Genomic DNA, 14,794 nt, shown 5'->3' with positions numbered 1-14,794 from the left:
ATTCTATATGTAGCTTCTCTTTGATTTGAATATTTCTGGTCAAATTAATCCAAACAGAGGATTGGTAGAATAAAACTCCTATGAGGAATCTTTTCAGGTTCTTTTTATATATTATTTATGCTGACTTTGCACTCTTTTTAATCTGGGACCTCTACTAAAATGCATTCATTCACAAATGTTTAATCATCACCTTCAATGGAGAAGGTATATTGCTAGGTTTTTAGGAACATAAAAATGAATCTTGCTCTAAGATACTTTCAGTGTGCATGTAAGACACATTTAAAACTGTAATACAAAGTAAAAAGCAGTGAAATAATGTCAGTATACTTGGCAAATATATTAATTCTCCAAGAGCTTTGTTATTTAGTCTGGCAGAGAACCACTGCTTCTGATCCTTCCAAATTTGGGAGGAATTGTTATAATGACAGAGCAATAGGAAGATAACACCTGAGTGAGGAAGAGCTGGATTGTGGCCCCAGTGCCTGTAGTTGGTGCTCAGTAAATGTTTGAAGAGTGAATGAATTAATAAATAAGGGAGAGAGGTACTGTCACATCTGAACATTCTCCTTTAGTGGCGATACAAGCAGGTTTTGAGGAGAGGTCATGTAATAATCGGTGATTTTTCATTGGTGTGTGCAGTAGTTTAAAGACTTAGTGATAAACCATATTTAGTATGATATAGCAAAATTCAGCCAAATTAAATTAAACTTAATTCACCTGCATGAACAGTCTGTAATTTTTTTTCTCCTCCCTTAGAGTGTTCTTCAGGATTCGATTTTATTGTAAGGAGCTCATTCTTTTGATTAGCTTTTGTTGAACACTTATTATGTCCTAAGTTTCAGGGGTTATAGTAGGAGCTTGGCCTACTTACAAGGACAGATATACATAAAAATTAGTATCAGTATGATGTTGTGATAGGTGCTAAAACCAAGGTGCTGTACAGAGCTTAACGGGCCGCGAAGGAGAGAGTTTAATTTCACAGGCTGAGAACTGGTGGATTGTTTTTTTTTTTTTCAGTTGCCTTTGAATTGATTTCTATCTCTTAGCAAGCCCATATGTGTCAGAGTGGAACTGTGCTTCATAGGGTTTCAGTGGTTGATCTTTCAGAAGTAGATCGCCAGGTATTTCCTCTGAGGTGCCTTTGGGTGGCCTCGACCTCCAGCCTTTCAGTTAGCAGCCAAGCACATCAGACACTTCAAGGATGATATAGGTATTCAGTATCATACTTTTTTTTTTTATTTAAGTTTCGATTAAAAAGCATAATGATAGATTCTTCTGTATTGCTTTAAGGTTGCTCTAAAGCTACCATTAGTTGTAAGAATTGGGTAAGGAAAGGAGGAACCACAAGAGAGGGGGAATCCATTTTGAAATAGTTCGGGGAGCAAAGTTCAAATATATATGATCCTAACATCCCTGTTTATAAGGCTATACACTAGAGAGTGAGTTTAAATCTTTTAAGTTAACATTTTAAAAGTATTGGAATCGAATAACAAAAAATAAATGCTTCCTATTTTGAGTTGTAAAATGTTCCTTCTTAAAGGTTGCTATTCAGACACGGGAGATAATTAAACAATAAATTTATTATGTTGCAATCAATTTTTTTAATCAATAAATGTTGCCTTTGACATGTAGGACCTAGCCAAGTTAAGTGTAGAAAAAAATGTAATGGATAGCTTTAAAAATGAAAATAATTTTGTTTCATTTTTTATATGATGTTTGAGTACTATGATGAAACAAAGTCATAAAAAATCACTGGCTATTTTAAGTTAAAAATGTAGTTAAGAGTAAATTTAATTTTAGTTTGAAATGAGCTGCCTTATTATTATATTGGTTGCTGTTTCCTCACTGGATTATTCTTTTTTTTTAATGTAATAGTATAAAGATCATGATTTATTTCTTAATTTGTCCAGGAATAATATCTTTGTAAGACAATTCTCATTTAAAAAGTGGTAAGTAACCTTAAGTCTAGGTCAGTATAGTACTTTCTTCAAAAGTCATTGTACTATAGACTGTATATTTCTACTATAATATGACAAAAAATTAGTAGTCGTTTATTTTTAGTATCCAAATTTATGTGAAGTTTCTTTGCTGCAGGTTTTTTTTTTAATGCTGTCAAATGAGTTATTTGAACTATTAATGTATCAGTATTGTTTATTCTTGGGTAATGGGTTTCTCTATGATTATTTGAAATCTAGTATGTTTATCTATACTGATAATAGATTCTTTTATAGTTAACAAACTGCTATTTCACTGTCAATGGTGGTTTTACATGTTGTGGAAATGAATTTCCTTATCATTTTACTTAATTTGATCAAATTGAAAATCTTAACTATATTTTAAAACTTTTTGCCACAGCGTTTTACCAACGAGGATCATTTGGCTGTCCATAAACATAAACATGAGATGACACTGAAATTTGGTCCAGCACGTAATGACAGTGTCATTGTGGCTGGTTAGTATATACTTTTATTAATAGCTTATATACATATTTCACCTGGATTGTGCACAATTTTTGTGTATTCTCTGTAAATAATATAGTCTGGTGATATTCCAGTGACTTCATGTGCAGTAAATGTTGGCAACATGTATTTTACCCATTACATTTCCATGTTTCAAACCCTTCTGAACATTCATTTCACTTTTTTGTGTGGTTTTCAAATAGATTTCAATGTCCGTTTTGTGAAAGTTAATTAGAACTTTGGGCACATTCATACCATTTCCAAAGTTTACATTTAACTGATAATTGAGCTAATACGGTATTTAGTCCATGCTTCTTCTACCTGTCTTGCACCTGGTTTACAATGCTGTGTGAAGATAGAAAATGATCAAGCTCCATCAATTGGGGAAGGAGCAATTAGCAAATGTGTTCTTTAGGATTTTGTTAATGTTTCCTTACAGATGAAACATTTGTGTTGGTAGGATACTGTCAGTAAAGGGGGCCTATATTTAGTCATTACTTTTTTGTATGTTGACCCTTTGAACATATACTATCACCTAAGCAGATGATTATCTTTCACAGTACATGAAAATTCATGCATTGGTTTATTGTTCTTCCATGCTTAGCTGCCCTTTAAATATATGTATTTATATACATACATATTTTTGTATATGTACACACACATACTAATATTTAATTTCACTGTGTATGTTTTATAAATATTATAGTAAGAAAACCGAACCTTTTGGTGTCAAAGCCACAAATTCACAATTCGTAAATAACAAATTAATACTAGATTCTTCTTTCCTCTTTTAAAGCTTAGATTATACTATTTTTAAGTCTGAAATTATACCTGAATACTACTAATACTTTTCAATTAATACCTTAGATAGAGATAAAATTGTCGTATGCAATGAATGCTTTGGAGAAATGATGAGGCAGATATTAGATGGTTCTTCCTGTACCTTAAGTATCAAAATTTTCGTAATGAAAATTGGAGGAAATAATAAAGTTAATAATTTGTCAAAAACAATTCATGTAGGAAAAATATAGGAGAACTTTAAAATGTACCTTCAGTTCTATAAGTAAAAGGAAGGTAGAGAAGAGCAGGGTATATACATTTCTTTAAAATATTGTATATTAGATATTCAGAGCTAGAGTCAAAACAGACAAAAAAAAAAAAAAGAGCAACCTGAAAAGTTCAGTCTCCTAGGCATGACGGTCTTTGCTTCTCTGAAACTTAATGTCTTAGAGCCTTTCCTTCCTCTCTATGACTTTTAACTCAAATGTTTTGAGATGGGTTTCTAGAAATTGCTTTCCTATCTTACTGCCTTTAATACAATAAAAAAATAGAACACATCCAAACACAGCACTTGACCCTATGTTTTACTAATTAAAATATGTTGAGATGAATAGTGTAGTATAACTGTATAAATGTAATGCGTGATGTGTGGTATATATTTTATTATTAATAGCCATAAGCAATTTGCATGTTAAATGATTGTGCCTATGTTGACTCTTCTCAAGCCTGATGGTTCCAATAATCACTGATATAAGTGATTATGCTTATTTTCATTTTTAGGACTTTTTCCTCTTTTTATTCACAAATTAAGAGCCTTCTAATGAGCTTTGATCTGGAAACCCTGGTGGTGTAGTGGTTAAGTGCAACGGCTGCTAACCAAAGGGTAGGCAGTTCGAATCCGCCAGGCGCTCCCTGGAAACTCTATGGTGCAGTTCTCTGTCCTATAGGGTCGCTATGAGTCGGAATCGACTCGACAGCACTGGGTTCGGTTTGGTTTTGGTTAATGAGATTTGATATACAAATTCTTAGGGTATGAATAGAAGAGTCAAATTATATTCAGTTTACTAATTCAGTCATGATGGACTTAAGTTGATACATGTAAACTGGGCCCTTGCTGTAATAGGATCTTAGAGATTTTTTTTTGGATAATGGGGGTATATTATAGGCTAATAGGTAAAATGATGACACAATAGAATCCCTTCAGTAATCCTGATTAATACTAATAATGTCTGAGTCAGGCCTGCATTATGTCTATGTCTAATGTGTGTGATAAGTGGGTCATTTTAGTGTTAAATGTATTTGTGTGTAGTAAACTCTTCAGTACTCTAGGTGTGTGTGTGTGTAGAGAAGGCAAAGATAAAATAGGTAATGCCTATTGTGGGGGCACAATAATTAACAAGTATGTAAATTTTAATTTCACAAAAGGCTTTGTGAGTGTATTAAACCAGGGGTCATCCCTCTAGAGTGCTTTTACTTAGCTTAGGCTAGACCCCTGATATAACCCGTAAAAGTGATACCCTAACATATTTTTAAAAGTGACTAGAATTTGAATGTGCGACCATCTTTGATCAATATGAATAAATAGCCATAAGCCAATAAGACTTAAATGCACAAAATTAATAAATTTGCTGTTTTCCATTCAACATGGGCATAACTGGTATTTGGCCTAGAGCCAAAGCATGTGCACATGTACATACAGTGGGGGTATTGATGCACATAGCATGAGTAGATATTCAAGTGTAGTTGAAATGTTTCAGGTTGTGAAAAAAATACAGTTGATTTCCCCCTGCTGCCTAGAAATTAAGTTAGAGCATTCTTTGGATATGTGAGTCTTAAATAGCCCCTTGTACCAAGCTTATGAAATACGTCAAAATTGAAAGCTAGCTTCAAGGATAGTAGTAAAGAGGTTTTCTGTTTTTTAAGAACACTTTTTTTTAATTTTCTTTTTCTTCCTTGTAGTATTTTGATCTACCTACTAAATACCGTTTTATCCTAACCTTGCTCTCATAATAGCTTAAGAACAACTACTAGAAAGGCCAAGTTAGAGAGAACATACATGCTCTTGTCCTAGTTTTCCTCAAATTGCATGTATTTTAAACAATCCATTTTTGATAGTGTAAATTAAAAAATATTCTTACCACTGTGATAGGTAATGATAGTAGTCAATCTCTAGTGAAGGCTACTTATGCCCTCCACTCAGAAGGAGTTGACTAAGGAGCAAGGAGAACTTCTTTCATACTTTAATGGTTCATAAAATTGGAAAACTATCTTGAACTACAACAAAAACTTAACCAAATTTTGTTTGCTTTAAAGGAAGAGGTCTTTCCAAAGAGAAAATTAACAACTGACTGAGTCAGTCCTGCTAGTTTGTAAATTTACTAGCTATATTTTAGAGTCCTATGTGGTATTTAAAACTATGTGATTACTTCTTGACATTTATTTCAGATCAGACCCCAACACCAACAAGATTCTTGAAAAACTGTGAAGAAGTGGGATTGTTTAATGAGTTGGCAAGTCCATTTGAGAATGAATTCAAGAAAGCCTCAGAAGACGACATTAAAAAAGTATGTTGGTAACCATAAAATAAATAAAAAAGAGTACTTCTAACATAGCAGTAATGATTGTTTGACCTTCCTGCCTACTTATTTTAGATATGCGGATCAGTTATTTTTAACTTTAATATTTTCTTAATGTTTCCAATTTAGATGCCTCTAGATTTATCCCCTCTTGCAACACCCATCATAAGAAGCAAAATCGAGGAGCCCTCTGTTGTGGAAACAACTCACCAGGATAGTCCTTTACCTCATCCGGAGTCCACTACCAGTGATGAAAAGGTTAGAGATTTATGTATATGGTAAACACAAACTAAGGGAGAAATGTTGGTATTGTGAATAAAGTTTAAATATTTTGTCTACAATTAAATGTTAATTTAATAAATTGTAGGTCATTCAGTGTCATCTTGTAATAGTTTTATGTGTAAAAGTTAGCCTGTGAATATTCATGGAAATTTCAGGGAAAGAAGACTGCCTTTATAATTAGCTTTTTATTACACACAAAGTAGTTATAGGGGAGAGCATCGGTCGTGTTAGATAAAATTGTTATTTCAAACAAGAGATCCCTGTGGAGCAATTTTACTCTGAGTTGGAATCAGCTTGACAGTAACAGATTTGGTTTGGGTTTTGTTATATAAATTTATAAATTTAACGTAATATTCTGGGTTATTTTATTTTTAGCCACTTACAAGGAATGAAAGCTTAAGAAACTAAAAATTGTTTGAACAAAGATTACTTAGGTTTTTAAAGGGTTAAGGAAATACCTATTCTCAGCAATGGATCTTTGATACCAGTGACTAAGAAGATGTACAATCTCAGTGCAGGCCTTTTGTAGGTAGTTTAGGCCATTCGTGGATCCTGAATACCTTGGTAACCTGATACCACCTGGGCTATGGTTGTGTGGTGAGTAAACCATTCATTACATGTATTAAAACTTTACAACATACCTTATCTAAAAGTGAAGGTGAGAAAGAGTACCAAGATAACTTTTGGAAGGGAAGGGAACTACATCTTGGAATATATTCCCTGCCACCTAGTAACAAAAGCTTTTAATACAAAATTGTATTATTTGAATTTATATTTAGTAAAAAATATTACCATATTAAACAGAAATGTTTATAAAATACAAATTTGTTAGTGAAAGTAGATTCTTGTTAGTTTTCTGAATTGTCTGCATTTTTATACTATGTAAGAAATAAGTATTTCCTCATTTTTATTTGTTTGAAAATAAAAAGATGTGCTGCAAAAGATGAAATATTGCTAATAACTGAATACAGAAACCTTGGCAGGCACATGATAAAATTTCAGATTAATGTATTTCAAAATAAAAGAACATTTCATTTGCAATAAAAAGTCAACAGAAATTTTTCAATTAAAAAAGTGAATGTATGAATACTTCATTTTTTCATTCATAAGCACATTAAAATAAACACATTTATTGGGGAACACCATGTGAGACACAATGGGACACACGAAGAGGCATTGGCAATGTTTGTTTTTAGATTATGTTATTCTAAAACCATAACCTCATTAATGGACTTCTTCCATGGCAAAGGAGCTCAAAGTAAGGCAAAAAAAAAGTAACTTTTTACCTAGGAATAAATGGTTTGGCTATTTTCTTTTTCCGATTATTAAAAAACTCATAAAAATCTTTAAGAATTCTAAAAAATACAAAGAAGAAAACCAAAATCACCTGTAAGCCTATAACCACTTATAAGAATTACTAATGTTTGAAACATTTTTTCTAGATATGTACTTGTGTTTATACATACAAATATAAATGAATAGTTACATGGAAGGATAAATGGATACAAAGAAAGATTTTCAATCACTCCTAGTTTACTTTTATATCATGCATTAGACACTCAGCATTAATGGACATTTTCCCATGTCATTAGAAATTTTCGAAAATCATAATTTTTAATAGTTATATTTATTTTATCGTTATCTTAATGTATTTAATTATTTGTGTTCTTGTTGGATATAAAGGTTGTTTCTACATTATCACAGTTATTAGAAATACTGTTACATCTTTGATGTAAATATCCGTTTTTCCAAGAAAGCATTCCAGCTCCTTCACACTCATCCGCTTTTCATTGTTGCAACTTTAGCCTCTTTAAGGAATATCTCCTCCTCCTCCATTCCTCAGTCATTAGCTTCCCTTGGTCAGGGCATAGTCATGCCAACTTGTACTAAATATGTTCTGGGCCCCTTTTTCTTCTCTTCTCTGCTATCTTCCTCAGTCAGCTCAACCAGACCCGTAACATTAAACACCATTTACATCCCAGCTAATATACCTCATGCCTAGCCACCGCCCGTCTGTCATTGGTGGCTTGAATGTCGCTGTGACGTTGGACAGGTTTCAGCAGAACCTCTAGACTAAGATGGACTAGGAGGAGAGGCAATGGAGAGTTTCTTTTGAAAATCAGCCAGTGAAAACCCTGTGGATCACAGCAGTCCAGTCTGCAACTTATCATGGGAATGGCTCAGAAGCGGCAGCTTTTCTTTCCATTGTGCATGGAATCACTGTGAGTCAGGGATCTACTCGACGACAGCTAACAACAATGTGCTGCTGATTGCCAAATTTATATCTGCCCAGATTTGTCTCCCGATTGCCATATTCTTATTGAGCTTCATGTTGACATCTCCTTTTCTATGTCTAATAAAAATCTTAATATGCTTAAATCAGAGTCCTGATTCCTTCCTCCGTTTTCCCTAGCTCAGTAAATTTTTTCTCCATCCATCTAGTTCATTAATTCCTTCTTTTCCTTCACATTGAAACCAACAGCAGATCTTATTGATTCTAGTTCCAGAATGTATCCTGAATCTATCCTCTTCTATCTGTCTTCAATCTCATCACTTTAGTTTAAGCCATCATCGTTTCTTACTTGGACTATTTATTAACAGTTGTCATTTCCCTAAACTTCCTGCTTCCATCTCCAGTCTTATTTTTTATAGGTTGTTTTTGTTTTGTTTTGTTAATTTTCAATAAGTCACGTCATTCCTCTGCTTAAAATCCTTCAATGATTTGCCATTGTATTTTAAGGTAATTCGAACTTCTTATCATAAGCTCTCTTTGATATGTCCTTTTCTATGCATCTAACCTCATCTCATGCTTCTTTCTGTTGTGTTCATCTAATTTTCCAAGCTTTTTCTTCCTCAGAGACATTGCACTTGGTATTGCTACCTTTTCCCTAGAACGTGCCCCTCCTTGTCCTTTCAGTATTAGTACAAATGCCTCTTTTGCAAAGAAGCTCACCTCATCTCCTATGCTATACCTAAAGTAGCCAACTCCACCGTCAGTTAATCGTTCACTGCATTTGATTACATTACACTTTATTACTTCGTAACGTTGATTACCATCTGAAATTTTCTTGTTTGACTTGTTTATGGTCTTATCTCTTCCCACTAGTCCCTAAGGGCATATCATAAATTCTCAAACTTGTTGAATAAATGAAATTCCAGTAGTACAAGTTGATCTTTTTGCCTATGTAGCTTAATAAGATTTTGATAGTAAGTGGCAGCAGCATAAAGGCCAATTCAGAGAACACAGGACACCCAGCTGGACACTAACTAGTTAAGGAATAGTGGGTAAAGCCCTTAATGTCTTTGTTTGCTTGCCTGTCACCTACGAAAAGAGTGCCTCTAAAAACTCCTGGCTGACTCACAAATTTTGTTTTCCTTTAATTGGAAAAGAGCTCACTTTAATAATTACTGTTTATTTTACATTCAAGATAACAATTTTACTTGGCCTTTGATATTGAGAAATTCTTGATATAGGAGACATAGCTACCTGAGATTAACAAACCTTTGTATTATTTTAAGAAATTTCTAAGCATTTCTATTATTGAATTTGTATCAGCCATAACAGACTCCCTGGACCTGTTTACTCTTCTTTACAGTGTAATGAGGGAGCAGGACTAGGCAATCTCTTAGGTTCCTTCTGGATTTTAAATTCTATGATTCCTTAAGTGAATTGTATTTTTAATTTTTATTAAAATTCTCATGGAATCTTAGCAAAGTTGCTCAGCCTTATTTATTTCTGGATTGATAGGAAAACAAGTTGTACTGAAGAAAACCACTGAGATTTTTTTAAATTGTAAAATTAATTGAACATTACATTTGAGCCTTTTAGCTGTTCCTAAGATTTTCTTTTAGTTAATTTTAGAGGAAATAATTTACTTTGGGGGGATATTAAATATTATCTTGTGGATGCTTTTAGAAGTGTATTATTTTCTGTTCACTAAGGTACATGAATTGACTTGCCTTTCTAATTCCACCCTTTCTCTATCCCATGGTTAAATAGGAAGTACCATTGGCACAAACTGCACAGCCCACATCAGCTATTGTTCGTCCAGCATCGTTACAGGTTCCCAATGTGCTGCTTACAAGTTCTGACTCAAGTGTAATTATTCAGCAGGCGGTACCCTCACCAACCTCAAGTACTGTAATCACCCAGGCACCATCCTCCAACAGGCCAATTGTGTAAGTGATATGGGCCAATCATTGAACCATTCTTTTATGATTCTTTTAATTTCAGTTGGGTCTGTTGTGATGTGGCCCATCTCGTTTCTTATGAACCATTCTTTTATGAATTGCTCCTTGTTTTCCTGCCAAGAGTCTTCGTAAGGCATTTAATTATTCAAATTGAGACCTTAGGATTTTTTTGTGTGTATGTTTTAGTCATTTTTTTCATGCCTTAATTCTTGGGAAAAGTAGTTGGATCATTCTCTAGTGTGTATATAATCCCAGTAGATTGAAAAATAAACATCTAAAACTTAATTTAAAAAGCACATCATCATAGAATATGAATTTAAGTTGGTCTCTTATTTTTATGTTTTATACAAAATGCATAAAATTTCTCCATCACCAGAGGGCATTTCTTTTAGGTCTCACAGGTAGCTCTCAAGAGCTTTCTGATAAGAATTTTTTTTCATTTTACAAGTTGGAGATTGTCCTAAGTAACGGAACTTGTTCCATTTTTTTTTTTTTTTCCTCGTTTTTATACTGCCACATAGAGTGTGCATTCAGGATGCAATTACTGATAATTAAATTTTGCAGTTTCTTTCCAGTTAGAAAATTTATTTTTAAATGACATGATAATAGGAGTAAAAATTCTGTTTTTTTTTTAGGAAATGTTTTGATATGGGTTTCTTTAGTTTCCTTTCTTCTGTTTCCCTTAGCCCTGTACCAGGCCCATTTCCTCTTCTGTTGCATCTTCCTAATGGACAAACCATGCCTGTTGCTATTCCTGCATCAATTACAAGTTCTAATGTGCATGTTCCTGCCACAGTTCCAGTAAGTTTGAAATTTAGACTATTTAAACCTTTTTTTTTTTTTCTTTTAGAAAATTTATCTTTGTTAATTAATCAGAACATGTATTTGGGGCTGCTTGATTTGCTTATGAAATTGAATTTAATAAAGTGGCTGTTAGTGGTGAGTAGTATTTTTTTTTTAGTATAGTATTCAGTCACTGATATATATGGTGATAGCATATACCATTTAAGACAAGTATAATCAGATAGGAAACATTTTTCAGTCCTCTAAGAATCTTAATTGTTTTCTTTGTATTTTTAATACTAAGGACTTTATTCCTATTTAACCCATTTTAATTTGACTAGATTTGTAGTTTTCAAGTGTTAACACAGATTTCTAATTAAAAACAAAAAGATGTTTAAACTAGAACGCTTGTCAAGGAACTCCATGTTCTCTCAATTACTGTACACATTGTTTCTAAAAACACACTTTGAACTTTTATGGTCAAATCCAGGATACAGAATTCCAGCAATAGCCCGAACATGTTAAAATCTAAACAGTCCTAAAATATTAGACAGTATCCCACTTTCCCAGTGAGAAGATCCAGATGGTAAGTTTTTGAGGGACATGTGAAACATAATTAAATTTTTGAAAGACATACAAAATAATTAAACATCTGCTTAAAATATCACTAGTGAACATTTGAAAGCATATTCTTCACAATAATGTAATTTAGAAGTAGTGACTTTTTTTCCTACTCTCACATTTGATAAAACAGTTTTGTTCAGACTTTTCAAATGTGTCTTCAACATCGAGGTTGTCACCATTAGAGCCACTTTATGAGACACACAGTACTGCTTTCCAGGGTTTGTTTTCCTTTCTATCTAAATTATTTAAGATACAACACTTTCTGTTTTGTTGTGTTTTTAAGATACAACACTTTTTGATTCTATTATTCTCTTCCTGGATATCTAACCCCAAGCCCTAGATACTCATTCATGTAATAATGGGATCACTTCTTCTTTTACTTTGTAGGTAGATGTTGGTAATAAGTACAGTATAACCATTTATTGTTTAGCTTTTTAAAAAAAAATTTTTTTTAAGCTTTATTTATAATAACGTTCAACACTTTGAGTTTAGATTATGCTCTCAGGAATGTTAGTAAAATTCATGTTAAATTTTTACTTCTTTTTTATTAACTAATTCTTCCAAATGACCTAAGTACCTAAAATTAGCATTAAGGTAATTCAAGATAATGTGTCTCCTTCAAGCAGAACTCTGTTGTTCAAAATGCATTGTTTGAGAGACTGTATGGACTTAAATATAAGATCGTTACTTCCTCTTTTCTGAGAATACTTTTTCACGGGGGAAATATTTTTACCTTGAATTTGAGATTATATGGGCATCCTATTAAATGTAGCTGTGATTGGCAACTTGAAGTAAAAGAAGAGAGATAAGTACTTTAATTATAATCATTAATCACTCAGCATTGATGTTAGGTTTTTAACAAAAAGGCTAAAACCAAAATGGAAGAATCTGTTCCAGATTGTTACTATTAGAGAAATTATTAGAGGTTATCAGCACCTTTCTTGGCATTATGTAGTATATTAGCACATCAAAGAACTTATATATTTTAGAAATTTTAATAGCAAATTTTATTGTTTGAAATTATCTTTTTATGCCTAGTTGTCGCAAGCTTTGACATTCCTTCCTTTCAAATTCTGGAACATATTTGAGAAATTTTGCATCAATCATTTTGAATATTATGAGTTTCTGTAAGAAGAAACCATTAAGAAACTGAAAGTTAAAGGTTAGGGAAACAGGTGTGTCAGAAAAATCCACAACTTTTGAGGAAAAAAATCAGGATATAAGATGAATAAGGATTCTGTGTAGAGATGTAATGAGACAGAGTTACAATTTTCTGATTCTGAAGTCTCTAGTAGATTATTTTAATAGCCACTGTACAAATAAAATACGATTTTCATTTTGAATATAATCTCTAGCAATCATTTTTCAATGTATTTTGCACAGCTTGTTCGACCAGTCACCATGGTGCCTAGTGTTCCAGGAATCCCAGGTCCTTCTTCCCCACAACCAGTTCAGTCAGAAGCAAAAATGGTAAGCAAGATTTTGCTTGTTTTTAACTTCCTTGAACCTGTTCTGAATTAGTGTTTTCCATTAAAACTTGCTTGAAATGCTCAATATAGATCAATTTTATGAAATTATGAACTGCATTACATTTTCAAAGAACCAGAAAATTCAGAAAAGGAAAGTTTTCATTACTATAGTGACTTTGGTAGAGGTACTTTAAAGTAAATCGGTGGATTGGGAGTAAAATTCTGGTTCTTGTCACTAGTGGTTTGTGTTTTGGCTGACTTTTTAACAAACTCTTTCTCCTCCTGGTGGAAGACAGGAGTATTACAACTAAACTAGACAATTCTGTAGTAATGTCAGTAAATGTTGCGTAAGATACATGAAGGAAGACCCATGTTTTTGTGTTGTGCTTCAGACACTTGAGAAATTACTATCCTTTAAAGGGATAAGCTATAGATTACCAGTCAGGAGATACATATTTTAATTTTAATCTTAGCTATGTCATTCACTACCCTTAATCAAACCACTTTAACTTTTCTGAGACTCAGTTTCCTCATCTGTAAAAAAAAAAAAAAGGGGGGTCTATTAAGCTTTGATTTCTGCATTCTCTCCTAGGTCCAAATCCTATAAACTTTCTGATTTTTTTGTTGAAAACCTGAAGCTTTTTTTTTTTTTAATTGTGCTTTAAGTGAAAGTTTACAAATCAAGTCAGTCTTCTCATACAAAAATTTATATACACCTTGCTATACATTCCAGTTGCTCTCCTCCTAATGAGACAGCACACTCCTTCTCTCCACCCTCTGTTTTCATGTCCATTCGGCCAGCTTCTGACCCCCTCTGCCCTCTCATCTCCCCTCCAGACAGGAGCTGCCCACATAATCTCATGTGTCTCCTTGATCCAAGAAGCTCACTCCTCACCAGTATCATTTTCTCTCCCACAGTCCAGTCCAATCCCTGTCTAAAGAGTTGGCTTTGGGAATGGTTCCTGTCTTGGGCTAACAGAAGGTCTGGGGACCATGACCTCCAGGATCCTTCTAGTCTCAGTCAGGCTGTTAATTCTGGTCTTTTTATGAGACTTTGAGATCTGCATCCCACTGCTCTCCTGCTCCCTCAGGGATTCCCTGTTGTGTTCCCTGTTAGGGCAGTCATCGGTTGTAGCTGGGCACCATCTAGCTCTTCTGGTCTCAGGCTGATGTAGTCTCTGGTTTATGTGGCCCTTTCTGTCTCTGGCTCATAATTATCTTGTATCCTTGGTGTTCTTCATTCTCCTTTGCTCCAGGTGGGTTGAGGCCAATCCATGCATCTTAGATGGCCACTTGCTAGAGTTTAAGACCCCAGAAGCCACTCTCCAAAGTAGGATGTAGAATGTTTTCTTCATAGATTTTATCATGCCAATTGACCTAGATGTCCCCTGAACCAGTGGTCCCCAAGCCCCTGCCCCTGCTACACTGGCCTTTGAAGCGTTTAAAAACCTGAAGCTTTTTTAAAAATCATTGTAATTCTCACTTCTACTTTTTACTGTACTTTGAGGCTAATCCTTCTTACTGTTAATTAATGTGTCCGTAGGAAATCAATAGGTAATTAGTTATTAAACAAACAAAAAAAGCAGTTGCTGTTGGGTGGGTTCCCACTCATGCTGACCTGTGTGTTTCA

At 33.7% G+C, this 14,794-nt stretch overlaps 1 protein-coding gene across 1 annotated transcript in view; it reads left to right on the top strand.

The window, feature by feature from the left end:
- The window catches only part of ATF2 (activating transcription factor 2), an 87,636-nt gene that overhangs the window by 34,557 nt on the left and 38,285 nt on the right, over positions 1-14,794 (top strand). Inside the window, exons 5-10 of the mRNA XM_049887496.1 lie at positions 2,356-2,452; positions 5,685-5,803; positions 5,945-6,073; positions 10,098-10,276; positions 10,975-11,089; positions 13,079-13,165. Coding sequence (XP_049743453.1) covers positions 2,356-2,452; positions 5,685-5,803; positions 5,945-6,073; positions 10,098-10,276; positions 10,975-11,089; positions 13,079-13,165 — 726 coding nt within the window. The remainder of the gene's footprint in view (positions 1-2,355; positions 2,453-5,684; positions 5,804-5,944; positions 6,074-10,097; positions 10,277-10,974; positions 11,090-13,078; positions 13,166-14,794) is intronic.

Source organism: Elephas maximus, chromosome 6 (assembly GCF_024166365.1).
Source record: "Elephas maximus indicus isolate mEleMax1 chromosome 6, mEleMax1 primary haplotype, whole genome shotgun sequence".
Classification (NCBI taxonomy): Eukaryota; Metazoa; Chordata; class Mammalia; order Proboscidea; family Elephantidae; genus Elephas; species Elephas maximus.
Note: the sequence above shows the minus strand (reverse complement) of the source record. Positions and strands in the feature narration are given on the sequence as shown.